The following is a 26,480-nucleotide window of genomic DNA, read 5'->3' as shown; positions in this document are numbered from 1 at the left end:
TAAAAAAACGCCAGAAAAAACACCATATTTATATAAAATACTCTCGGTAGGATATTTGAAAAACCTGAATCAATATATCAGGATACAGTTATGGTTAATAGGAGTGATTATAAGCCGTTTTTATTATCTCTTATTATTGCGTTTAATATTAATATTTTTTAACTGTCATTTACACATTTGTAACACTGAGACAAAACATTACATAAGGACAGAGGGCTCAGGTTGTTGAATGCACCCATGTAAAACTTAGTAGAACTACCAAAACAAACAGAAACATGAAATAGATTTGGGTCCGCGCATGCGCAGTGCATTTAGGACGCACGTATCGATGGGTAGCATAACTCGACAGAACACCGGAAACGAAGGAAAAAGAGTCCCATAAGCCCGAGTCCGCCATCAGCGCAGGCCTGAGATCAGCTCACGCTCCGCGGTGCGCGCTGTGTCAGCGGCGGGAAAAAGGCGTGAACCTGACCGTAGATCTGCGCTAACGGACAGAAACAAGGGCTGCCACGCCCCTGCAGGTCACATGCTGATTCAAAACAGGAAACGTCAACGGGGAATGAAGGTTTTCGGTTTAAAGCGTAAAGCTAGTTCTGTTAGATATTTTATAACTATATTCTGGGCTGTTTTATTAGCTAGGTTCTTTACTTTTTGCAAAATATGTGAATGTATTGAATTTGTTTTTGGAAATGGAGATGTGAGTATTGAGTTTGTGTAGCACTCATTTGGAGGTTTAATTTTTTAGGTTTATTAGTTAAGCTCGTTAGTTTGGTTAGTTAACCTAGGTTAGCTACCCGGCAGGCTGTTATGATTAATTTAGCTGGTGAAGTGTTTGAACAGAGAAAATAATAACCGAGTTTCTGAGCCTCCATGAGTTTACGGGCGCTGTGGGTCGTTTCTCACGACAAGGGAGAAAATGGAAAAGTGCGGTTTTCCAAGTGAGTATGCATAGTTTGACTACATGCTGTTATTTTTAATGGAGCACCTTCATCATATAATTTCTTTATTTCTTCCTTGGTTTGTTTGTTTCTTTCTTTTTTATTCATTTTTTTTATTATAAATTTCCAATAACAACACAATACAAACAAGGACATTCATATGGACGGCTAATTTAAAGGATACATTAAAACAAACCATAAAACTTTAACAACAAAACACATACACTGACAACACATCTCATTCATCAACTTACAAATTTAGCCACTGTATATACACAGCTTTTTTGGTTACTAAAACAATTAAAAGACTACATAAATATATCAAATTCAAAAGAAATACATTAAAAACTAATGACTTTTTACCAAATGTTCATTTATGCAGAAAGAATTTTCCAAAAAGGATAATCAGATTTCAAAGTAAAGTTGACAGCAGAGACATTACAATTAAAATCAAAAATAGCATCTTTACATTTTATATCTACCCTGTAATTTGCTTTATTGAAAACATATTTACCTAGATCTTTCCAAAAATAGGTTTTTGAAATTAGGTTTTGGAATTATTATCCATCCTGTAATCTGCTTTATTGAAAACCTATTTTCCTAGATCTTTCCAAAAATATTCTGAATAACATTTAAAAAAATAAATGTTCTAGTTTTTCTGGATGTTTGGAGCAAAATGAACAGTTCTGATCTATATCTATACATGTAGCAGCATTATAATTACATGGGTAGATATTATGCAGATTTTTAAAAATGTGCTTCTCTGACTAATATAAATACCGAACTTATAAGGGGTGACCAAGCTTTCTTCCAAGAGATCTACTTAAAATGAGAATTCCAATAGAATATTCAAATGCTTTGTCAAATGCTTTCTGACCTAATTTCTAGAACGAAATGTTAAAATGCAAGATATGCTTAAAATTTAAACCTTAAAATATTTACACGATAAGAAAAAATATTAATGAGCTGCTCACAGAATTTATCTGATTCAACTTTGAAAATGGTATCAATATCCAGGAATGGGTCTGGGCACTTATGGGTTAAGATTTTTTTTTTTTTTTATATATATATATATAGAATTTACAGATCATTTAATTGTCATTGTGGTTGAAAAAAAAATATTTTCGCTACTAGGGGTGTAAGAAAGTATCAGTATATTGTTGTAGAAAAGAAAATGAAAGGTGGGTCAACACCCACCTCTCGTCCGGGGTACAACTCCCCTGCATGTTCGTTTGATAGAGAGAGTCAGACAGGTGGAGTGAAGTTGAAAGCAAACCAAGTATTTATTACAAAGCACTGAATATTCAGGAGAACCCACACATGAAAGACCGTCTAACAGCCGTCCCAGCATAAGTTCTGACCCCCCTCTGATCTGACTCCATGTTTATACCCCAAATGACGTGAAACCTGCTGATGAGGCGTTGCTAAAATCATCTCATGTTAGCATGCATAATTTCACGTGTTAGTACTCAAGTTTCACAGGTCTGACCGGACCACTAGTGTTTGGCCTTGACTGTGTTCTTCCAGAATGGAACATCGTGGCACTATCTGTGTGAGTGTGCGTCACCCCCCTCTTTGAAGCCGCTGCAGGTTCCCCCACACACAGAAGGCCGCTTTGATCTAAAAGCCTCCTCTGTAGAAATGTAGTCTCGTACCGAGTGTACCAGTCGAGTTGATGACCGTTAGTTAGGGTCATGCAGTAAACAAAATGCTTCAAGCATGAGCTACACGAGTCTCACAATAAATCTCATATGTTATATGTTAATGTGTTAGTAACGCGTGGTTAGTCCGCCATATAATAGATCCTATGTGTTAGTAAATGCCTTATGTATCATGTGGGTTAATTTGTCATAATAGATGTGTTAGTCACATGCCTGATCAAACAATGTTTTACTATATATGTAAAGAATATATTGTGATTATTGGTTAATCTTCTATATAATTGCGTGTAAAATACACTGTGAGTAAAAATGATCAAATATAATGTGAGTATTGGTTAATGCATATAAAATACAAGGTTTCACACAATGATTATGTAATTATAGATACTAAGATAAGTAATCATAACTGAAAGATATTTGTCAATACACCCAAAGTTTAATAAACAGTTACTCTTCAATATCAAAGTATTGCAGTATATTTTGCAGTACTGTATCAATTCTCAAAAACAGAATAGAGTTTTCGTTGTACATGCAAAGATTGGTGACAGTGGTTCATTTTATGTTTTGTTTAAACCCCAAACACTAGGTAGTATTTTCATAACCGGGACACTTTTTCTATAGTGATATTGCCTTGCTTATAGTATTTCAATATATTAAATAGAAACCTTTATTGTGATCTGTATTGTATCACCAGCTTTGATGTCCGGTGTATTCAAAAAGAACGTCTTTATGCTCTGTTGGCCACACCCCCATAATTTAAGGCTCATTGGACAGCCCACGGTGCCCGCTTGACAGTACAGTAGGATTTTAACAGATTACCAAAATAGTGCTTAACTTAAAGGACCCAGACCTATGTCCACAACAATGGCCAAAAAAGAATTGCCAGTTCCCACAAGGAAATTATTGCTATACTCTGATATCATGCTATGAAACAAATATAGGCTATCTCTTTATATATTATTTTCGGACTATCATTTAATTCTAGAGGGAATTGTGATCTAATCCCAGTTTTTCTCTCTGTGCTCCTTCATTCAGGCGTTACCCCACAGTGGAGTTCCGTGCTAAGTCCCTGGCAGGAACTCAGTATGTGGCAGTTCCTGAAGACCGTCTTATACCTCAGCTCCTGCTGACCGAACTGGGCCTGTTGGACCCCGACAAGCCCTATATAGCCACTCGGGATGACTGTGCACTTCAGCAGCACTGCCCAGCTGTGGAGCTCTGTGTAGGTGGCCCGGGTGGGAGAACCCTCTGGCCCCTGCTAACCATCAGCCAGGGTGGGCTAATCCTAGCCTGTCTTCCGCTGGTTGAAGCCCCGCCTGAGCCCAGACCTCCTCTTCCCAGCCTGGCTTCAGTCTCTCAGGGCTTAGCTCTTCTGTCAGGCCTGCAGGGCTTCCTTTGTGGCACAGGGGGTAAACTGCCGGAGCCTGATGTGTTGGCCTCCCGCTTGGCCAATCTCCCCTTGGTGCTTCTGCAGGTTTGTCCTCTAGGGATGCCCTTGGACGTCCCCCCCCAGGCTGGAGCGTTGCCTACTGCTGTGGCTCTGGGCCCAGGAGGTGCTCAAAAGCAGCCAGCTTGGAAAGCAGGAGTCCATCGAGGGAGAGCGGTGGTGAGCGTGGCCCTCACAGAAATGGTGAGGTGCATGCAGTATGGCACCAGCAGTAAGCAGGATATGTGGGATGTGTACGGGAAAGTTATGTGCAAAGTGAGTTTCACATTTCCTGTTTTATTTGTGTTGAAAATAATCAAGTTATGAAGTTGATTAACTCATGTAACATATATTCTTGATATTAGTGTGAAGTGGAGGGGATCCTGCCCAATGTCACGGTCACCCTCACACTGCCACCCAATGGTTCACCACTGCAGGACATCCTCATCCACCCCTGTGTGACGTCTCTAGACTCCAGTATTCTTACAGCCAGCAGTGTGGATCAAAATGATGGCTCAGCCTTTTCAGGTCCATACAAATTCCCCTTTTCTCCACCTCTGGAGCCTTTCAGACTCTGCAGCTACACCTCACAGGTAGGCCTGTGCATCTACTGATTACTGTGGATGAATCATCTATACATTAGATGTAGCAGTCTAATAGTACCAATAACAAAAGTGGAATCACTAGTGATATCCATGCTGTGAATTTTGGCACGTCAGTGTGTACGAAATAAGTTTTAAATTAACTTTGTTTCATTCGTGTAACCCAGGTACCTGTGCCTCCTATCCTTGGTTCCTACCAGCTAAGAGAAGAAGTAAATCTACTTAAGCTGAACGTCGTCCTCAAGCTCCATGAAAGTGTTCGCAACAGTTTTGAGTACTGTGAGGCACAGTTACCCTTCTTTAACAGGTAGTGCACAAACCTTTTCTTCTTCCTGCAAAACTTATATGCTTTCCATTCATTTTGGTCTTAAATTGAGAGAACTATATATGTAACTTTAGAATGGAAACTCATTAATTTATGTGTAAAGTCTTCATACTGTTAAAACAACATAACCTCTACATCTGATGCTTTAATACACTGGTTTCTAAAGAAAGCAACATTGTTCCTATAATGATAGGGTGCATCCCAAGTACATCCCAATGTGTAATACTAAATAGCTTCAGAGTATGTTATATGTAGTGTAGATAAAAGTGCAAACGTGGAGTATACTCAAAAAGGTGTGGATAACTGCAAAAAAATGTATTGGCGACTCCAGCAGGAGAACTTACATTGACATATATATATATATATTGGCCTATCGACGTTTCACCACTTCCAGTGTATATTAGTAAAAGTATATATAAGTTTTAGGATTATTATGTGGTACAAAATTAGGACACAACCATAGCAGTTTAAAAGACTATCCTTTTGTTCTATAGTATTAGTATGTTATTATTACAACTTACTAAGCTGCTTTTTATACTTTGGACAGAAAACTAATGGGCAATGTTGATGTAAAGGTGAGCTCAGGACAACTGGAGGTGTCTAAAGAGAAGAATATGCTGGTTTGGGTTCTTGGTAAGTCTATAGTAAACATCACAAGTGTTTGTATTTTAACTATAGTTTTACACATGCTGCTTTCAGGTGGTGTTGGAAATTTTGGGAAATAGCATTTTTTACACGAGTTACGATTCTGTGGGGTTTTTTTATGTTTTATTTGTACATTTTAAAAATGTAAAAACATAATTACTATAAATGTAAAATTTTATTTATTTAAACCTCATCAGGTCAGAAGTTCCCAAGGTCACGAGAGGTTACTCTGGAAGGCACTGTAAATTTCTCAGGACATGTCCTTGGACCAACAGACCCTCTGTGTACAGACCTCACTGCATATGTAAAAGTGAGTGTAAATAGCTGATTAGTAATTGAAAAGTTCAGATTTTCGTCTTCAATTGCTGATTATATAATACACTGTAAAAAGGCATTTACTGTAAGAGTAACATTATAGTAAGTGAATATCTTATCTAATTTGGTTTGCAGCTCTACTTCCGTGTACCAGATTTGACTTTATCTGGTTGTTGTGTGGACCAGCACTCTGTACAAGTGTATTCCTCAGCAAAACCACGCATCATCACAAGTCAGTATTATTCATTTTGCACTATGCATTATTTTTTTAGCTAATTTAGTTCACTAAAAGGACAGAGTATTACAGCTTTAATGTGGGAGATAAATAAATTTGATCGTGTTTTTCTTTATTCTTTTCCTTCCAATAGCACGAGAACTGGTGTCCTCAGAATATTACATCTGGAACTCCACTGGAGATGCACCTGTGTCGTCCGGACTCATGATACTGTAACATTTATGTTCTTCTGGAGCACAAAGGCCTTTATAACTTTACTGAACTAAATAAAGGACTCTGCTTTATACAGGTTCAAATTGGGTATAAAGTATTATGTAAATGGATTAATCTGGGTGACTACAGTTGTGTTTTTATGCGTTATTCAATGTTTGGATCAACACTGAGTGTCACTGAAGGATTACATTGGTTCGGATTATATGGGAAACTTGGGATACAAAGTCTGCAGTATCTCTTCATTTTCACAGTGCATATTCTCCAATACATTTCACTGACCTAAGTGCCATTCTCTGTTCAGAGGTACAGCCATGAGGATAATCAGGTAGGTTTATGTGTGTAGATTTATTGAGATAAAGAAAACATTATCTGAAAAAAAAGTTTTGGAAAAAGCTAAAGCCATTAGACGTTTTGAAGGTTGTGCTTAATGAAGTAAAGATTAAATCTTTTTATACAATTCTGGAGTGTTTCTGTCTGTTTTGACTAGTGCTGTGTTCATTTCAATTCAATTAATTGCTCCTTCATTTTGCTTTAGACAGGACTCATTAGTAGTCATCCCAATTAGTCTTTGGGTGAGTCTGCTTAAATGGTTCTTGAGTTCTTTCAGAAGGAGGCTTAGACCCTGTCTATGTCTATAATAGACTGACTGACTGACAGAGAGAGGAGAACTGAGAAAGAGGACGACTAACTGGTATCCAGAGAGGGAGTTAATTACTCTGCAGTGGTCCTCAGTCACTCCACTTTAGCTTGTCTCTGTCACATAGTATTTTACAGCAAAAGCACCCAACCTCATATAATAGCTATTCATCATTTACTGCTCCCTGATCACAGCAGTATTAATAAATGTAAGTAAATAAATGACTGTAAATCTTCACTGTCCTTTAAAAACATATATCTCAAAAACAGCAACCTTTCACTGTACCTCACTAGAATAGACTGATCTCTTGAGAGCGACTCATTTTTTCACTAACGTTTGTAGACGCAGTCTGCATGCATATGGGGCTTGGTTTTATACGCCTGTGGCCATGAAAGTGATTGGAACCTGAGTTTAATGATTTGGATTAGTCCTGTACATTGTTTAAACATTTAATCAGAGAGGGTTGGATCTGTTTCTGAGGGGTGCTGCCAGCACTTTATCTGGAACCTGGGTTGCTTGCCAGCACACCAGTACGTTCCCGGGTTTTGGATTCTACTTCAACTAGCATATCCTAAAGCAGCAGACACACCATTAGAAACTTAAAGCAAGGACAGCTGGCACATCCTACATCAGTTAAAAAATCAGCTGACCCATCTTAAAGCACAATCTAAAGCAGCAAGCATACCAATCGGCACACCTTAAAGCAGCTGCCACGCAAACTGACACATCCTACAGCAGTTGAAATTGCAGCCAGTGCATCATCAGGCACAGCTTTATGCAGGGGATACCCCATCCAGCACATCTTGTAGCAGTAAAAGTGTGTGTGTGTGTGTGTGTGTGTGTGTAAGGACACTGTAACTTTATAATTAAACTTAATCATATTTAAATTAAGATTTGATTACATAAAACTAACAATAGATTTCATGTGTGACAATGTGGACCCTGCATTTCTCTGAGCAGTCTAGTGTCAGGGATCTATTATTCAGATCCATTTATGGTAATAAAGCTATATCTGAGCTGCAGTTATGTCTTTCAGTTTCTGTACAGCAGTTGTGATTGTAGTGTCTGCTCTACAACAAAACAGCTGGGGCTTTTTTTTACACGTTTTGTGCTTTTTATACATCGGGTGTGCTTTAATAAATTGTATAAGTTTTACGCACGTCGTGCGCTTTACGCATTTTCGCGCTTTTACGCACCTCGTGCGCTTTTATGCATTTTTTGCGCTTTTACACGCGTCGTGCGCTTTTGCACGTTTTTTGCGCTTTTACGCATTTTGTGCACTTTTACGCAAGTCTTGCGTTTTTACGCATTTTGTGCGCTTATATGCACGTCCTGCGCTTTTACACATTTTGTGCGCTTTTATGATGGTTTATATGCAATTAACTTGTGGGTGTGCAGATTGCTTTAGGATGTGCTGTTTGGTGTGTTAACTGCCTAAGGATGTCCAACTTGGTGTGCCATCTACTATACCTATTTGAGGGTGTTCCAGTTGTGTTCGGTGCTTTAGAATGTGCTGGTTGGAGTTTCAGCTGGTTTTGAAATGTGCAGTTTAGTATGCTACCTGCTTTGAGATGTGCCAATTGTGTGCCAGCTGCTGTATGACAAGATGGCTGTTTTGTGGTTTCCCAAGTAGTGCTACTTTAAGATGTGGCGGGGGTTGTGGCGGCTACTTTTTGCTGTGTCTGCAAAGCACAAAAAACACTGGAGCCAGCCGAGTGCTCTTCACTGCGGTAAGCCCTTGTTTATGAGCTTCATTGTCTGTCCTTACCATTGGTCATCTGTATCATTCTGACATAGCATGACTGTGTTCTCACAAGGATTTACTCCTTGGAAACCCATTGACCATGACCAATCTATTGGCTAGATCCAATCAGTCTTTTCACCAGAAGGTACTCTTCACTTAGATATTGTGCAGAAGCATGCTGGGACTTATCGTAATACTTTATGTGTGAGTGTTCAGGTATTTGTCTTTCCCCCAAAAAAGGCACTCAGACTATGTGTAAGTGTCTAGCTAAACTGCGTCTGACTGGCTCCTGGACCCAATATATAGCTGCCATACTACTTCTTAATTAGGCCCACACAAGATATTTTTAACAGAGATTATATCATTCAAAATATGTACTGACCATGGTTCACATTAATGAAACAAAATCTTCTACAATGTGAAATTAAGAAATAATTAGCAATGTTTTCTAAAATCTGAAAGTTCATGTGTGCTGGAAGTTCAGATCTAACAGCCACAGAAACAGTAAAGTGAGAAAGAGTAGTAAATATTAACATCCCGATATATTAACATCCCGAAATGTCTCTAACATTCAGCCTTAAGAGAATCCATGAGATATATTTATATTATTTGGGAAGCTGTTTCCTGGTATGGTAAATCCATTTCTTTTGATAAACATTGGTGTTTTAAATAAAACATGCATATAATGGGATATTAGATGAAATTTTACTTTGTAAGAGTTTAAAAGGTTAATCTTAAGCTCATTAGACCAGAAAAAGAATGTTCCATGCTTTTGTTATTAGTATTTCTTGCAATTTCCAGTCTGTTACTCAAATTCTCCATGCTCATAAATGGTCTGTGGTATGACCAAATCTTTTTGGACAATATATTAGAAAATAAAATACATCAATATCAGTAACACCAATAATATTATATTTATATTAAATAGCACAATAATGCAATTGCAACAATTAAAGAATATTAACACATTTGGAATTTAGAAGACATAAATCAAATGAAAGCACTGTTTTTAAACAAATTTGACCTATGTGTTTATTGATGTCAAAGCTCACTATTTTTTTTATCTTGAAGTTATGCCGTAAAGGTTTAAAATAAAAAATACTGCATTCAGAAAAATATATAAGACTAATTCCAATGGTTGAAGTCCAGTACAATAGTTTAACTTATTGGTCCATCTAGTGGCTGCTTTTGGAAACCGCGGTTAAAAGTGAAGTTTGAATAAAATAATATAGAGCGCGCTGTTGCCTAATCCTGAAGAGTGGGCTTTGTCAAGTAAAAGGTTAGATCTTATATCTACAAAGATACACAAACAGGCTTTTAAATACCTTTATTTGGATAGTTATTCAAATTTTGTATTAGTTTTAGTTTTCGTCTTGAGATCTTCGCCTCAGGTGAAGTCTCAGAAGCAAAACTACATTTCCCAGAATTCTTCATCTGTCGCAAACCGTCAAACCTGGCTTGCGGCAGATGATAGGCCAGCTAGTGTGGAGTAGGTTGAGTAATGGCTGGAGAGGACACGAGATAGCTCACCAGCGTCCAGATTCCTGCTTATTTTACCGTTTTACCGTCACGGGAAATCAGACGGGAGTTTCACTGACTCTGTCTTCACGCTGAGCGCTTGGTTTGGGCCCCGTTCTTTTGTTTTCACACTTACTGTATGCAGTGGAATGGCTGAAGTGCCGCCTGGGCCTAACGCGCTGTCTGCATCCCCGGCCGAGATTATATCGCTGCCCGTCGACGGCTGCTCTTTCTTGGGGCACAATGAAAAATTGGACCGCGGGCGAGTGGACGTTATAGGGCTGGGGACGGAATCGCAACAAGCGACGCAGTCCAGAGGGATAATTAAGCCGAAGCAGAACAACGTCCACCCGAACTCCTCGCTGACACAGCTAAACGGCGTAGGCGAGCACACGGAGGAGGAGGAGGAAGAAGAAGAAGAGGAGGAGAACGGCGAGCCGTGCAGCCGCATCCCCGTTCCCAACCACGTCCAGCACACGGCGCACAGGCCGGGCGTCTCGAAGCGCTTGGACGGCGCGGTGGAGACGCGGCAGGGCGAGTGCTCGGCCGGCTGCTTGACGAACAACGAATGCGAACGAAGCCACTTGATCCCGAACAACGGAGTCAGCATCGCGGCTGTACCCGACAGCAGCTCGACTCCAGCGAATAGCGGCGGTAGTATTACGTGTTCAGCGGCTGTGAACAGCAGGACTGTCGGTAACTCGTCCTTCACCGGCGGTGAAGCGTCCGACGATGGCAGTAAAGGCCGGAGGTCGCAAGGCGCTGTTGAAGAGGAAGAGGCCCCGGTGGCTCAGATGGCAAACCTGTCACTGACGGAGGGGCAGGCGAGCGATAGCGACATCAGCTACGTGAGATACGAGTCGGAGCTGCAAATGCCAGATATAATAAGACTCATAACTAAAGACTTGTCTGAACCTTACTCGATATACACGTATAGGTACTTCATCCACAACTGGCCACAGCTCTGCTTTCTGGTATGTACAACTTACTTGCCTCCTGTCACTGTGAGCACAAGTAGCTAGCTTAGCTAACGTAGCTAGCTAATTAGCTAGAGCATGTTAAGCTAGCAAGCTAGCTGTGCTAGTTAGCTTGGTGGTTTTGTGGCAAAAGCTGTTAGTTAGCTAGTCTCAGCTGTTTTACCACCTTACTCACATTAGGTGACTTACCGTGTTTATACGGTAAGAAGCAAAATCTTGCTTTAGCTATTATATTGTGAAAGTTTCTCTATATTAAACGATTAACGTTAGCCTCTTGTAAACGGACGCCCCTCAAAACCAACCTTAGAGGTTAGCACCTTCACGTAAGAATATAGTTATAACTACGCTATGGTTATATGAAGCAGTGAAACAGTCAATACATCAGATGGTTGTAACTCAATTTAACATACTATAGCTTGAGAGAGCCAGGCCTTATCCTGCCTCCTTGTTTGAGCTATCTTGTGTCGATGGACTCAGCAATGGAGGCAGTTGACACTTCAGCTGGCTGGCTAGGTTGGTGAGCTAGCCAGCTTTACTTGGTGTCAGTTTGAACCTAAGCCCGTGTCCTTCTAGATTTGAGCTCAGAATAAAGTAGCTAATCCTCATTCTGAACGGTATGACTGTGTATTTTAGTGTTACATGCCATTAGCTTAAATCTTACACCTTATTTTTTTATATCTGACACATACTTTCAGTTTTAATGGCTAGCAGTATCTGCAAGTAATATGCGTCCTAAGAACACGTTCAGAAACACATGCTCCACTGTCTCTTGTGATTTTGCACATTACACTCATTGCTGTCTCAGACATTCTTAATTAATATAGTTTGCTATCAAATGTGAGGCCTGTTTTCCCCCAAATGCCTAATGTGTACTTCAGTAACGTGCTTAATTAATCAAATAGGGCTGGAAGGTTAATCAAATTAGTTTGATTAATCAAGTGCCTGTTTCATGTTTCAATGTTTTAAAAATGGGAATATCAAGACTGTACATCTTAATATATAGAAGCTGCTGGAGGGAATCTCAATAGATAATATGTTTGCTTCTGTCAGAAACCTGTAATTACCTTTTTATATTTTACACTTAAATGTTAGCTATGTTTGCACAGTATTTAATATAAACGCTTAATCAATAGTTTGCATACGGAGGTGTAGTGATGTAACTAAAATCATGATCAGGGATCAGTCAAATTCCTCATTGCTACTTTACAGCTAGAATTGAGTCCTGATCATAGAATGTGGTTCTCATATTGAGCTGTTTGTGTTCTCTATAGATGTGTGTGTGTGTGTGTGTGGATCTCAATGTTTTTTTGTTAATCTGAAGTTCCTTACAGCTCTTAGAATAAATGTAGTGTGTTATAATTAATTTCTGATGCTGTTATGTTTCGCAGGCTATGGTGGAGAAAAACTGTGTTGGTGCCATTGTGTGCAAGCTGGACATGCACAAAAAGATGTTCAGGCGGGGCTACATTGCAATGCTTGCTGTGGATTCCAAATTTCGCAGGAAAGGCATTGGTATGTGTGAGTGCTTTTATCAGCAAGATAAGATCTCCTTCATAACTAACTTAACATTTTTCACAAAGGCAATAACACACACCTGAGCAGTATGCAGACTACATGGCTGTATCATCACAGTATTAACACTCTTTCCATACACAGTTGTCAGTTAATAGCAAATAATCCTTCCTCAGTCCTTGTGTTGTTTCTGACATTGTGTGACACTTAGCACTGACACCTGCCTAACCTGCTTTTTTTTTTTTTTTTTTTAGATTTGAACCTAAATGAACATGCAAAGCTTTTAGGTTCAGACCTGAATACATTTTCTGTTGTGTTTACATATATTTCTGTATATCAGTAATAATTGTCATTAAATATGATAAGATTGCATTAGTTAACCTACAGACAAATTTCCATAGTTTAGTTGAATAGATGGATAATGTACTTTATAAATCTAATGTACAGAACTTTGCTGTACTGTTTTATTTAGTTTATTGTGGGCACTTTGTCCCGTCAAGTACTTGTGCATACGGAATCATTGTATGTTTTAACTTATTTCAATTCTCTTGTGTTATTTTAGGTACTAACCTTGTCAAAAAGGCAATCTATGCCATGGTGGACGGGGACTGTGATGAGGTAAGAGGTTACACAACTTGCTTTGTAATTACATTTTGTACATTTGCACATTAGAATTTGGGTGTGTTATTTTAAGTCTGTATTTCAGTTGATAATTTGCATCAAAAGTGCTGTAAGTATGGATTTCTGCATACTGCTGATGCTGCTGTTTGACTTCCCTGCCCGCTCTTGTTGCACTCCTCTTGATTTTGCTTGTTAAATCAAAACAGAGACACAGTCTTTATACACTGCATGTGTTGCCCTGTGCAGGTGGTGCTGGAAACAGAAATCACCAACAAGTCCGCCCTGAAACTTTACGAGAACCTGGGCTTTGTCAGGGACAAGCGGCTCTTCAGATACTATTTAAATGGAGTGGATGCTCTCCGGCTCAAACTCTGGCTACGCTGAGTCCACCCGTGATCTCCTTAACTCTCCCATTGGTCCTCTGTCCTCTTGTCCCTCAGCCCCAGCCCAGAAGAGCTGCGTTCTTTCAGTGAGTATGGCGAGTCAGCCTCCAGCGAGCCACAAAGAGGAGGCAGGCTCACATGAAAAACAAGCAAAATGTAATAAAGAGTTTTAAGTACCTTTCTGCGAGTGCAAGAAGTTATTGCGAAAAAAAGGTGGGGGTGCTAGTCTTTGAAAGCAGTCACTGACTCTGAAGAGGAAAAGCTGGTGACTTTGCACTGTGACGTCTAAAAGCCCAACTGCTGGTCGCTGTGAGATTGATCCAGCCATTGAGGAATGACTGGGCCGGACATTGGCATCACCTCTAGGAGTCGTACCGAACTGTGTCAGGCCAATACAAAAAAAACAAACAAGCAAGGAATTAGCCCACTATACTTTTATTTTTTATGAATTATTATAACCGAGGGATGGAAAAATGAACTACTATGGTCAAAACAGCTTAACAAAAACGTGGGAAAAGGAAAAACAGGAACTACACTAACAGATCTTATTGTCAGTTTGTTTTTGTTTTATTTTTTTGTTTTTGTTTTATTTTTTTCTTTGTAAGAGGGTTCATGGGGATATTAAAGGTCCTGATTATGTTGGAGCCTTTAGCATTGGCTTGTGTTTGTGTGTGTGTGTGTGAATGGGGGTCTATTATTTTATGTTTATTTTATTTTGTTAAACACATTGAGCAGACCTCCCTTAATTTTAGTAATGTAGCTGCTCAAGGAAGATATGCACTTGTGCAAAAAAAGACACAGCATTTTGCCACATTGAGCATAATGTAATGCATACAAGAACTGGCATTTTAATTCATGATGAGGTAAAGCGCATACATTTTGGATATTATCAAAGATTGTGGTCCTCGCCTCAGCTCTGCTAGATTAGTTTGATTAGGCATTTTGGAATATAGGGCATTCTTATGCATAAACTGATTTTGTGCTTGTTTGTTAAACAGACCCCCTTTTGCCACATAATGCAAGCAGATGTATTTATTCGAAAATGTGAAGGGAAAAGGCGTTAAGCTAATGCATAAATTTAATTGATACATTTGCAATCAATGTATTTTTTCCGATTGATCAAAACATTTTTGGGCTCTTTGACTGATGTGGTTTAAAAATTGCATGCAATAATTCGGAAACAATTGTAGAGAGGACGTACATTTGATTAATCAGCATTATTCTGTTAAGTTGATATAAAAAAAAGGCAAGTAAGTGTTCAGCTGCTCAGTGCTAGTTATTCATTGTGTACGAGAAATTGGACACCCTGCACTCGAATGTGCTGTATTCAATTTCAATATTGAAACAAAAATCATAATTTTGTTCACCATTAAGAGGAGGGACTTAGCTCTGCTGCCCAGCACTTCCCTGGTTAAGCAACAGGGGGCAGCATTCAAACACTGCTAGCTCACCATTCTCAGTGCTGACCAGGACATGCAACAGTCTAATCTTATCCGGGAAGAGCCGGTGTAGCTGCAGACAGGTTTTCATTCTAAACAGGCAGATGCACCTGATTCCAGTCTTTCAACAACTGGTGGTATGTTTGTGCTTCTACTTGGATGGAATAGAAACCTGCTGCCTCACTGGTCCTAATAAGTTTAGACCCCACTCTGCAAAGTTAAAGTCTTTGTGTTTGTGTGTCACTTTCTCTCATCCCACTGATGAATATTGATTTGCTTTCTCTTGTGTTAATGCAGATAGACCCCCAATGTGCTTTGCCGTTGGTTTGTTGGTTCTTTTTGAGTAATCAGAAACGTTTTAGTTTATGCAAGTCTTTGGTGGGAAGAAGTGATTGTTTTTTTTTTTTCTTTGTACAGAGGTGCTGGACTCCAGTATTAGTCAGATGAGCATGTTGGAACATAAACCTTTGTGTTGAAGAATATTTGTTTTTGTGTGCGTGTGTGCGGACCCAAAACCTTGTAGGAGAAGATCTAATAGATAGAACCTTGATTGAAATCATGGAGAGAGGCACATTGGACACATGCCTTGTGCTGTGTATACCTTCAAAAGGAATGGGCTCAGGTGTTTGATTCCTGTCCAGTTCTCCTCCAGGTCTCTTCTCCCTGGTCAAGAGCTTCTTTTAAGGACCTCGTGATTATTAAAAACCGTGATATACTTCAGAAGCAATTTGTTTTTGTAAGGGGTTGGCCTCCTTCAGGATGCTAATAGCTGCTGAGAGATGGAAATGTGAGTTGTTATTGCCCAAACACCCCCTCTCATCATTCAATGCTGTTTGCAGAATATGCAAACGCTCTTAAATTTAAAGCTGCCAAAAATAGGGTTCTTTGGAGCAATGCTGTAATAGAGCCACTTCAGTGGATGGTTCTTGACAAACTGTTTCTTGGTAGAGAGATTTGAGTTGAAAACCTATATTTAAAATTTGAACAGCCTCCACATACACTGACCTGTTCCTCGAATGCTAAAAAAAGATCTGCAGGTGGGGCCATCTGCATTAAAGGTAAATGTGATGTCTTCGAGAGTCGCGCGTCACATGTACAAGTCCCTATTCACACAGACAATTTGATCCCACCACCACCACCTCAGTCACCAATGATCATTACCAGCACTGTCTACTCTGGGTAGTAATGCCTTTTGTGTGTGCCTTTTACCGGCACACACAAAACTGTGGAGGAATGTTTAATGCCTGCACAATTTTGTTAAAGGAGTGTCCCATCCTTCTGACCTCTCGATCAGGTCTTGCTTGAACTCCATGAGTTATAACTTTGTGATCAAATTACGTACTTTACATACAGGTATTATATACGCACACACACACACCAATTAACAGTTTTGTCCAGTCAAGAACCATCCAGGTACCTTTAATTTTAAGAGTAAAATGAAAATCACCCCAAAATGAATAACCTTAACTTTTTGGTCTAATCTGTACAAGCTACCAAGCTAATTAAGCATTCGTGTGTATGGCAGCTGAGTGATTTATTTTTTTTATTTATATTTTTTGCTATGTAAACAAAGTCCATGTTTGCTTTCAGGATGGATGAGCACTGTTTTAAGATCCAAAATGGTTCCTGAAGTTGCACTGCCATCTTGAGAATTCTATAGTTTACGTATGTGAGCAATCTGCCAAATGGCCATTTGAAAGACCCAACAGCTTCTTCTAGGCATCAGCTGGCAGGTTCTGGCTGGATACGACCACATTCTGACAGGTCAGCTTAAAGTAGAATTTGATGGGCGTTAATTTGACTTGTGTGTTGTGGTAGAAATTTCTTCAGCTAAGGATCAGTGGATCTCTATTTCAGATCATTCTTGCCACCATAAACATTTGAATTTATGTTCTATGTGTGATTTTATATTTTCCATCTGTTAGCCATGGCTTTGGACAAACGAGATCTGCACCTCCGTCAGAGCTGCATTCAACTGAGCAGAACAGAGAGGTCTGCATGTTGGTTTATATCCTCCCATCCCTCTTCCACTCTCTCACCTCTTACAAAGTGTCTTGCAAGTTTTCTTTGATTTAAAGTGGACAAACAGACTTTGTTTAAAAGTATAAATAAATTATTTGATTTTTATTGCAAAAGAAAGTGTTTAGTGGTTTGTTAACTTGTGACACTTGGGGATGTTTAAATGTGTCTTTTGTCTCAGGTATTCTCTTGATCACTGGTTCTCATACCAGTTTCAGTGTGCCATCTAGACCCTTTCTACACCTCATCACTTCATGTAAACGAGTAAAAGGATTGTATGTGGAAAAAGCCAAGCAACAAAATAATGTGTAAGCACCCACAAACTCTAGCATCACCCTTGCCAGCCCACCTGATTCACGCCATGCTGCCCAAACCCACCATGTGCAAATCTCTATTCTGGGGAAACATTTTTAGGACTGGTCGGAGATCTACTGCATTCAATCATCAGTCCTATGAGCAGCAGTTATTGAACCAGGACCTTTTGAGAGTAATTTTGTCCTTATTTGGCATTGTAGTGATCTTTAAAAAAAAAAAAAAAGAAAGCATTTTGCCTACTTCAGTTGGAATTGCATAATTACGTAGCCTCCAGAAACAGATACTTGATTATTCGTGGTTGCTAATTTGCGTTTGTGATTAAACTCATTTAAATCTGTATTAGAATTCATATTTCTATTGGGCAAAGAGAAGACAGCTGTACTCCCAACAGGCTGAATGTGTATTTTATCATGATAATTATGTCAGCTGGGAGCCATTCACTAGGAGCGAGTGAATTGTTGTCTGTATGGCTGAGAACAGAAAGGCCACCATACTGCGCTTGCACTGTCTCAGCAGGTTGGATTTTTTTTTGTTTTACACCTGTTTTAAGGTGGAAGTTTAGATGCTCGTCTATTAAATGTTGTGCAAAGATAAAAATGTATTCGTTTATTTATTTAAATTTGTCTCACAAATAGCAGGGAAAGAGTTCTTCTGAAGCGTAGTCAGTCTTCTTATTTAACCAGTTCAGCTTATTAAAAGTAATTTTGCTAAAAAACAAATGACCGTATTAAATGAGAATCTGGTTCTATTGCCTTCCATTTAAAAAAAAAAAAAAAGCCAATATTGTCCATCAAACCAGAGTCTGTGCAGTAGAGGTCAGAGCGGGACATCTGTAGAATAAGACATTTAAAACAGGATTTCTGGGGGGAAATAAAAAAATGTGATATGTAACACTGGAATTAGTTACTGGAGCTAAAAATGCAGTTTAAAGGAGAAAAATAGATGGAAATGGGCTGTGCAAACGTTCCAGAGGTGCTATCAAAAGTCAGAGATTTGTGATTAAAATACAATAACTACAATAAAACAAAGGCTGATTGTTAGTAGTATTTTATTGATGTAGCAATAAAGCATACAACCAAAACTGTTCACTCCATAAACGTGCACTGCAGTGGAGAATGCAATTCTGTTAAGTAATTGTTATTCTAATGTTCTCCTTTGGCCTAATACCAACATATTTTACTAGCTCCATATATAAATATATAGATCTTTTGTAATCATTTATGCAATTGGCTTACTGTACAATAAATTGTGATTACCCTAATCATCGTCCATTGTGTTTCTAAAGAAGAGTACATTGATGTGAATGTGCCAGTATTTTGTACAGTATGTGCTTTTTGGTTTGTATTTACTAGTTTTACTTATTCCAACTGCAATATCTGAATATTAATGACTCTTTAAAATAGTGCAATTGCTTTAATAAGCTATTAAATTACTATAATATCAGTGGCATAGATTGGTCTTATAACGACAAATAATTGTTTTTTAGCAAAACAGTATGGGCCTGTATATGTCCAATAAAATATGATTATAGTAACAACTATACATGAATATGTTAAAAGTCACAACAGTGTATGTCTACCTTGTATGTCTTAGCTGTTGGATAATGTGGATATTTATTTATTTATGTATTTGATTTATTTGTGTGCAAAGATGTTTAGTGCATTGAGGTGTAATACAATTTAACATGAAACTTTAATTTGTATCAACATCCACATCACACATTAGACATTAGCCACATTCGCATCATCCCCATCTTTTACTATATGTCTCAGGCCACTACTTGGGTTCCCATCTATCCTTTAGTCCATTTCATCCACTTGCATTTTTCCAGCATATGTATTTCTGCTGTGTCATGTAGGCCTGGTGTTTGCACAGGACTTATCTGACCTCTGTCAACACTGATCACATGCCCTGACTTATTTTCATATGTTTTCCTACAGCACACTTTCACAAATTTGATCTTTGACTTCGTCCCTTCAGTCTGGAGATCGGGGTGTCGGGGGCCATCCCAGATGAAGCTCCATTGGTTTAGCCTTGGGACCAGTCAAATTCTCCATTTCACTGAAATCAATTCCTCCTATTGATGAGATCAACAGTATTAAATTATGTTTCTAAGCTTCACATTTTATGCCTTTTTAAGTCATAATTATTTGATAATTAACATTCTATTACTTCAGTTCTACATCTGTAGGAACGCCAGAGTGGGTCCAGTAATGTATTTTTTAGGGGCTTGGGTTAGATTTGCCCAGTTCTTAAAGCATAACAGGGAAAGGTCCCTAAATTACCACTAATATCATTGCGCTTAAAATAGTATTGCAAGGCAGGTGCCAAACTATACAATACACAGTCAATACACCATCAACATACATACTGCGGTGAGTATTGTTTGGATTTTTTTTAATATTACTGTAATGTCAAGCTAATAAAGACTGTTACTGTGGAAACATCCTGCAAAAATAAGTCATTATGGTACTTAATGTTATAGAGATTAACTATGAAACACTTTAGAAATTAAAAACTGGAAATTACTCAGTTCTACCAAAACTACCCTAGATTTGTTCAAGAGGTCCTGGTTAAATTAGGGAGATTTAAGGAGGCCACAAACTGGACTATTTGACAGTATTTACATGGTAGTTACCAGTATTTTGGTCTCTGTGGAGTCTGGTCTTGTGTAACTGGAGAGAACTGCCTATAAGGACTGTGTTTAGACTCACCACTGGAGGTGTAAACTATTCACCATCTCCTCTGCCTCTGCTGGAGTCGATGCTTCTTGGTTCCTTGGCAGGTCTGGACTGTCTAAATCAGAAGGAAAGTAATTAGTAACATTACTTCACTTCTATATCTCAGCTGAAATGTCTAAAACAGTTTACTGCAGCACAGTTCTGATAATGAACAGCGTAGTTCCACAGATCGACTTACTCTACCAAAAAATCCCACGTTTAAGCAAATTGAGGATGACTACTATTCAGACACCGCTTTAGCTCATCTTCCTGATGCCACGTCAGAACGGATATCATTAACTGTTGCTGGTGCTGTAGTTTCCCGAGGGCAATAAGGAGCTCCCTATACCCTGAAAGTGGATCCCGTAGAGGAAGCACTGTGGCTGCGGCCCAGCCTACTTTCCATTCCAGCAGCGCAGTAATCAGACCCAGTGGGACCACTAGGCCAAGGCTCAGCGCTCACCAGCTGTCAGCTTCGCTCTCCCTCTCTTTAACACCTTCTAAACACCTTCTCTTACAAATCAAATTTGTTCAAATAAAAGAATTATAGTTTTCTGTGCTTTTCACTTATTTATGAGTATTCATTAAAGCCAATCCTGAATTCTATTTTATATCAACCTTATCCGGATAGATGTTAATTAAATGCCCAGGCATGCATGATGTAGTGCTACCTATCAGTAAATTAGCCAATTTCTGGTGTTAAATTGTAGTTTGTAATGTGAAATTTAACACTGGCACATTTACTGTGTTAAAGCAAGATGGCTGTTTGAGTTTTTTTGTTTGAGATTGATGATTTAATTTGTAGTTGACCATCCAAAACCAGTAAGAGCTGGCCTTAAATTGGATGTTTGAGAATGGGATTAAAGAAATGGTGTCAACTGATAAAAAAAAAAAAAATCACAATTAATCATATTTTTTCTTTTCCTTTAAAGTAAGCTTTTAAATAATGCGTATTTAAATGTAAATAAGGAAGCATTTAAAAAAAAATGTTCCCTTCTATTTTAAAGTTTAATTTTCAGATACTGTCTTTTTATATCCTACCAGATGTGATTCTGTGTTTGTGCTTTGAAAAAGTTTTTTGTACCTGTTGGCTGCTGCCTGCACCACAGTGACCTTCCATGCTGGGTGTGGAAAACTGGTGGACAACCCCATCTCTCCATCTTTTGTCCTGAATCATATATTAAATGCTGGTTATGCATGAACGCAGTATTCACACATTTATTCAAAATTTGATATTTTTTGTTTATTGTAACTAAGCTAGTCTAAACTTGCATTGTAAAAAAAATCTAGAAAAGCTCAATAAGAGCTGCTGTTGATCGTCATGCCTTAGAGTACAGAGATGCATTGACACTCAAAGTCAAGATCAAAATATACAGTCATTTATTTCCCCATATATTGTATTATTATTATTATTTTTTTTTTTTTTCAGAAGCACTAACTTTCATTTCTTAAAGTTTTTACTTAAAGTTTTTTCTTTACCTTATGGAATAGTTCTTGCCATAATGTGAATTGTTCAAAACTGGTACTGTATATCTGTCATTTATGTGTATTCACACTGCAGCATATAAGGCAACATACATCAAAGCTCTACTTGTTGTGGTGGATAAGACTAGTTTATTCCTCTGGCCTTCTACTGTATTGGGCAGGAATGCTAACAGCTAATGTAACACATCCAAACACCTCATACAGCATCTATCAGTGAGCTTTCAATACCATGATAAAGTCAGGAGGTACTGTACTGTTATGTTTTGATAGGGATACAGAACATCATTACTACATTGGGTTCTAAGGTAGATAGTATGAGCAGCAAGGCATCAAGTCAGCATTTTTCATGCATTTCAGACGATGGAATATGATGCTGTGGCCTGATTTTGCATACAGACCTACAAATGATTCACTCTGTGATTCTCATTCTTTCACACACAGATTTAGCTAGTAAATAAATAAACAGAACAGTGGACAAAAATCAACCTTTATGAAGCAATGAAAATGGGGGGGAAAAGGCGAAAAAAATACACTCCTTTTGTGAACATTTAATAAAGGGAAAAGTGGGCCAGTGGTTCATCCAGGTTATGAAATAGATAGAATAGAATAGATACACAATAAAATGCTTTTACAAACAAATAACACCAAATCTTATGTAAAACAGAAAAATGAACTGACCTGGAAGTGAATGAACAATGCGAGGCAGGTGCTGCTTTCGTGCTGCCAGCTGACTGGTACACTGGTGACCCAGAATTCCCTCCAGCTGGTCTGCTTCACCTTGCACAGCAGTGATCATCCATGGTGAGGTTGGTTGACAGGCAGGTTCCTCCTCTTCCAGAAGATTCTGAGATGGTGCAACTTGGCAATTCTTTGGTCTGGAGTTGCTGTTTCCCATTTTAAACCAAATTCAAAATGTTCTTGATGTCTCCAGCAAGTATCAACTGCTTCTGCTAAGTTCATTCAGCGTTAATAGAGTATATGCATAAACTTCCCAAATCTTCAAATCTTGTAAATCCAACGCTATGAAAGCCCAGCAACAATAATTCGAGTGAAATGATCCTTAGAACAGACCACAGAGCCCAGTATAACAGCATTCCATTGTAAAATAACATGCACTTGGCATTGGCCCATCTTTCCTTTCCCTCTGAAGTCCAGACTCATCATCTCGTTCGTTCTCTTATTCTTCTCGATTAAGTCTATGAGACTGAAATCCACAGTTTCTGCACTCCAGAAAGGTCATCCATTTCTTAGACCTAGACCTAAGACTCCTCTTTTGTTCTCCTCTTCAACTTTAAAATCTGATCTAAGAAACTATAGCAAAGTTATGTTGTGAAATGGCAGGTGTTTGCCCCTCTCTTCGCCTTATATTTCTCAGATTTTGTCGTAATGAGGTGGGTTTCCATGACTACTCCCCCCACGGGTTACTCTGTAACGGAGTTGAAATGCTTGAGTGGTGGCGAGGGGCCTGTCTCTCTCTCCGCCTGCCTGGCTAGGCACTGCACAGCTCAGGGAGCCGTGCTTAATGATTGACAGGATCTGACAATTCTGCTTTTTTTTTTTTTTTTTTTTTAAAGCTGCTTCGTATATTTCTTTCAATTATTCAAACAAATCTAGACACTGGAATTTAATTTTTTATTTTTTATAATTATTACATTTTTATTCAATCTCTTATTATGACTTGTTTCACCAGGTTACACCTATCACGCAGGTGCACTTAGTAGATATACAATTACTGGCTATGATACACTGGCATGCCAAAAGTCATGGGACAATTGTGTGTAAATTGATCACCTCAGAGGACGGCTTGGATGCCCAAACCTGTATAAGTTGTGAGGCTGAACACTGACCAGCATGCTCCTGGCGAGGGACTGTGAATTCTTGGATGATTTGATTTCTGACCGTTTTCTACCTCTTTTACTAGATATCTTTCCAAGCCACCAGATGAGGTAACTTTTCATGATCCATTTACAATCCAAAAAAGTGGTTGTACTGTGTAAAATGCAAATAACTGTAAATACAGATCTGCATTTTTCCACAATAGAACCTAGAACACATTAAATAAAGAAGTCATATGTCACCACAATCCAGCGATACTGCCGTCTTCTCTGAGGCAAAAAAAAAACAAACTGAACTTTACAGTACAAATGCAAGGTAAAAAAACATTTTATCCCATGCATGATAAAATGTTTTTTACCTTGCGTTTGCGGGATGTACAGTGAACTGTGTTCCCAGACAGTGATTTCTAGAAGTATTCCAAGAAGTATGCCCATGCAGTGATTTCCAGTAGAGAATCCTGTTTTTAATGTAGTGCCGCCTGAGGGCCCAAACATCACCAGCATTCAGTATTGATAGAGTGTTGATATCTTCCCTGTCTCTGAATCTTTTGAGGATACAATGTACTGTAGATGGTGGCATACTTAAAGTCTTCACAATTATAGGCTGATGTTCCACAATTTTCAGATTTTGGTCATGCGAATTATTAGCAAACTTACTTTTCCAGCCATGTGTTGGCTTTGTCAAAACTTTTTTTTTAGATGTGTTGCTGCCAAGTCTAAATGACTGTAATTTTCAACATCTGATATGTGTTCTATGCTCTATTTAGAATTAAACAGGTCTAAGATACAAATCATTGCTGTCTGATTTTAGTTATATTTTACTCAGAGTACCACTTACTTTGGAATTGGGAGTGTACATGGTGCTATCCCATGACTTTGGGCATGCCAGTACATCTAGTAAGTTGTACCTAAGAAAAATAGGCACCAGTAAACGTAGGTAAATTGTAGGAAGTTCAGTTTGTAATATGGAAAAAATATACAGCACCAAATCTTTAACATTGCCCTTGCAATCTTGGCTTTTAGTGCTAAAAATATATAAATATTTTTTTCTTTTCTTGGAATCCATTAAATTCATGCCTGCAGTAAACTGGCCTGACCTTACAGAAGTTTAAAAGTTAGATCATTTCTCTTTACGCTGGGTGGTCTCTTAGCGTGCTATCTTCATTTGCCAGGGAGCCTGTGCTGTTCATAATAACGAGACCTTAATGTGAATTTAAACGGTTCTTCAGCACTGTGTACACTCTTCTACCCATTCTCTGCTAAACCCCTTTTCTCTGCCTCATTTGATTTAATAGGGCATCCACAACAGTCTCAGGAAGAGGAAACCGTCCACTAGGCAAATTTCTCATTAGAGTGCATATATCAGTAAGACAATGCACTACTGACAACACACACACACACACACACACACACACACATGCCCAAACACTGCAGTTACAGCGAGGATGGGAGGTTTTGTTCTGTGTAGCAGGAAATGGGATATCACGAGATGCAGTGTGGAGTGTGCAGTATGGGCAGTTCCTACGGGAGCATGCTTTTATTCTGGCTGGTAGTAGTGAGTTGTTAAATAATAGAAGTATTTCACTAGAATGGAAAATATACACAACAGAATGTTGCTCTGGTTCATTGCATTTTGTGCTTTTGGCTGCCACCCATTTCCAAATGCCCGTAACTATCTAATGTGAAAACAAGGAAGTGACAGCGTTCTGCTGATTTGACTGAGGACTGAGGAAGAGACTGAAGCGTATCTAAACAAACTCTGTGCCTGAGTCAAGTGAGTGAGTTGTTTTACACTAAGCTTGAAAGTTTGTAAACACTTTCGATTTTTCTATTTTCTATTCCATTTTTCACTTTAGGTTATTTATTGAGGGAAATTATCCAATACTACACATCTGTGATTGGAAAATGTATGTGAAGCATTTGGATGTATATATATACAGCAGGTGAAATTAGTCAGATTTTTAATAAGTGGGAGGCGAGTAGAAGTTTTGTTTGAAGAACAAGAAGTCTGATATTCACAAAACATGTTTATGGGAGCGTATAATGGCACGATCAAAGGAGTTTTCTAAAGAGCTCATCAAGCTGGAAAAGGTTACAAAACCATCTCCACCAATCCACAGAGAGACAGAATGTGTACAAATGTAAGAAATTCAACCACTTTTTAACCATTATTTCCCTTCCCAGGAGTGGTCTAGGAACCCAGGTTATCTTCTAAACAACTGAAGGCCTTTCTCACAATGACTGATGTGAATGTTCATCCACCATCACCATCCGGTAACAAAAACACTGAACAACAGTGGTGTGTGTGGAAGGTTGAAAGGAGAAAGACACTGTTCTTCCAAAAGAGCAAAGTTTGCTAATATTTAGAGATTTCTGGTTTAAATGAAAAGCGTTATGTTTGGAGAAGGGAAAACACTGCGTTTTAAATCCTCATCCCATCTGTGAAACACAGTGGTTGTAGTATCATGATTTGTAAATGTCAGCACATTTGTGTGTGAGCTGAATCTCAAGAGAATGTGGGCCATGCAGCAAGACACTGACCCAAAGCACACAAGTCGCCTCAACAAAGAAGGGTTAAAGAAGAATAAATGTAATATACAGTAAAAATGTTCTGAAAGGACCTGAAACTATCAGGCGAGCTGATGTGCTGGACTATATAGCATTAACTGGAAACTTTCAGTTGCAGTTTAAGCTGCATAATTGTTTGCATACTTTTGCCACTGACAGATATGTATTACTTGATTGTTTTTCTCAATAAATCAATGACCAAGTCTAATATTTTTTTTTATCTTATTTGTTTAAATTGGTTCTATGACATTGTTGTGATAGAACCAATTTAAAGATAGAACATTCCAAAGGGTTCACAAATGTTCAAAGACGGATGTAACCCAATAACAGAATCATACCAAGACAAC

The 26,480-nt window shown here is 38.6% G+C and overlaps 2 protein-coding genes across 2 annotated transcripts; both read left to right on the top strand.

Annotated features, from left to right (window-relative positions):
* The first annotated feature begins 492 nt into the window (after positions 1–492).
* On the top strand, positions 493–6,817 carry ap5m1 (adaptor related protein complex 5 subunit mu 1). Its single transcript, XM_049463910.1, has 8 exons — positions 493–938; positions 3,635–4,301; positions 4,391–4,618; positions 4,795–4,934; positions 5,500–5,585; positions 5,795–5,907; positions 6,048–6,144; positions 6,281–6,817. Exons 1-8 carry the CDS (start codon positions 871–873, stop codon positions 6,361–6,363), a joined length of 1,482 nt encoding a protein of 493 aa, XP_049319867.1. The 5' UTR covers positions 493–870; the 3' UTR covers positions 6,364–6,817.
* Positions 6,818–10,058: 3,241 nt separating this feature from the next.
* Positions 10,059–14,396, top strand: naa30 (N-alpha-acetyltransferase 30, NatC catalytic subunit). The gene is made up of 4 exons (XM_049463906.1): positions 10,059–11,233; positions 12,625–12,748; positions 13,311–13,366; positions 13,616–14,396. The coding sequence occupies exons 1-4, from the start codon at positions 10,409–10,411 to the stop codon at positions 13,751–13,753; spliced, it is 1,143 nt and encodes a 380-aa protein (XP_049319863.1). The 5' UTR covers positions 10,059–10,408; the 3' UTR covers positions 13,754–14,396.
* The last annotated feature ends 12,084 nt before the right edge of the window (positions 14,397–26,480 follow it).

The sequence above is a fragment of the Astyanax mexicanus genome, chromosome 14, assembly GCF_023375975.1.
Source record: "Astyanax mexicanus isolate ESR-SI-001 chromosome 14, AstMex3_surface, whole genome shotgun sequence".
NCBI classification, from domain to species: Eukaryota; Metazoa; Chordata; class Actinopteri; order Characiformes; family Acestrorhamphidae; genus Astyanax; species Astyanax mexicanus.
The sequence above is the reverse complement of the archived record's forward strand: the minus strand, read 5'-3'. Positions and strand labels throughout refer to the sequence as shown.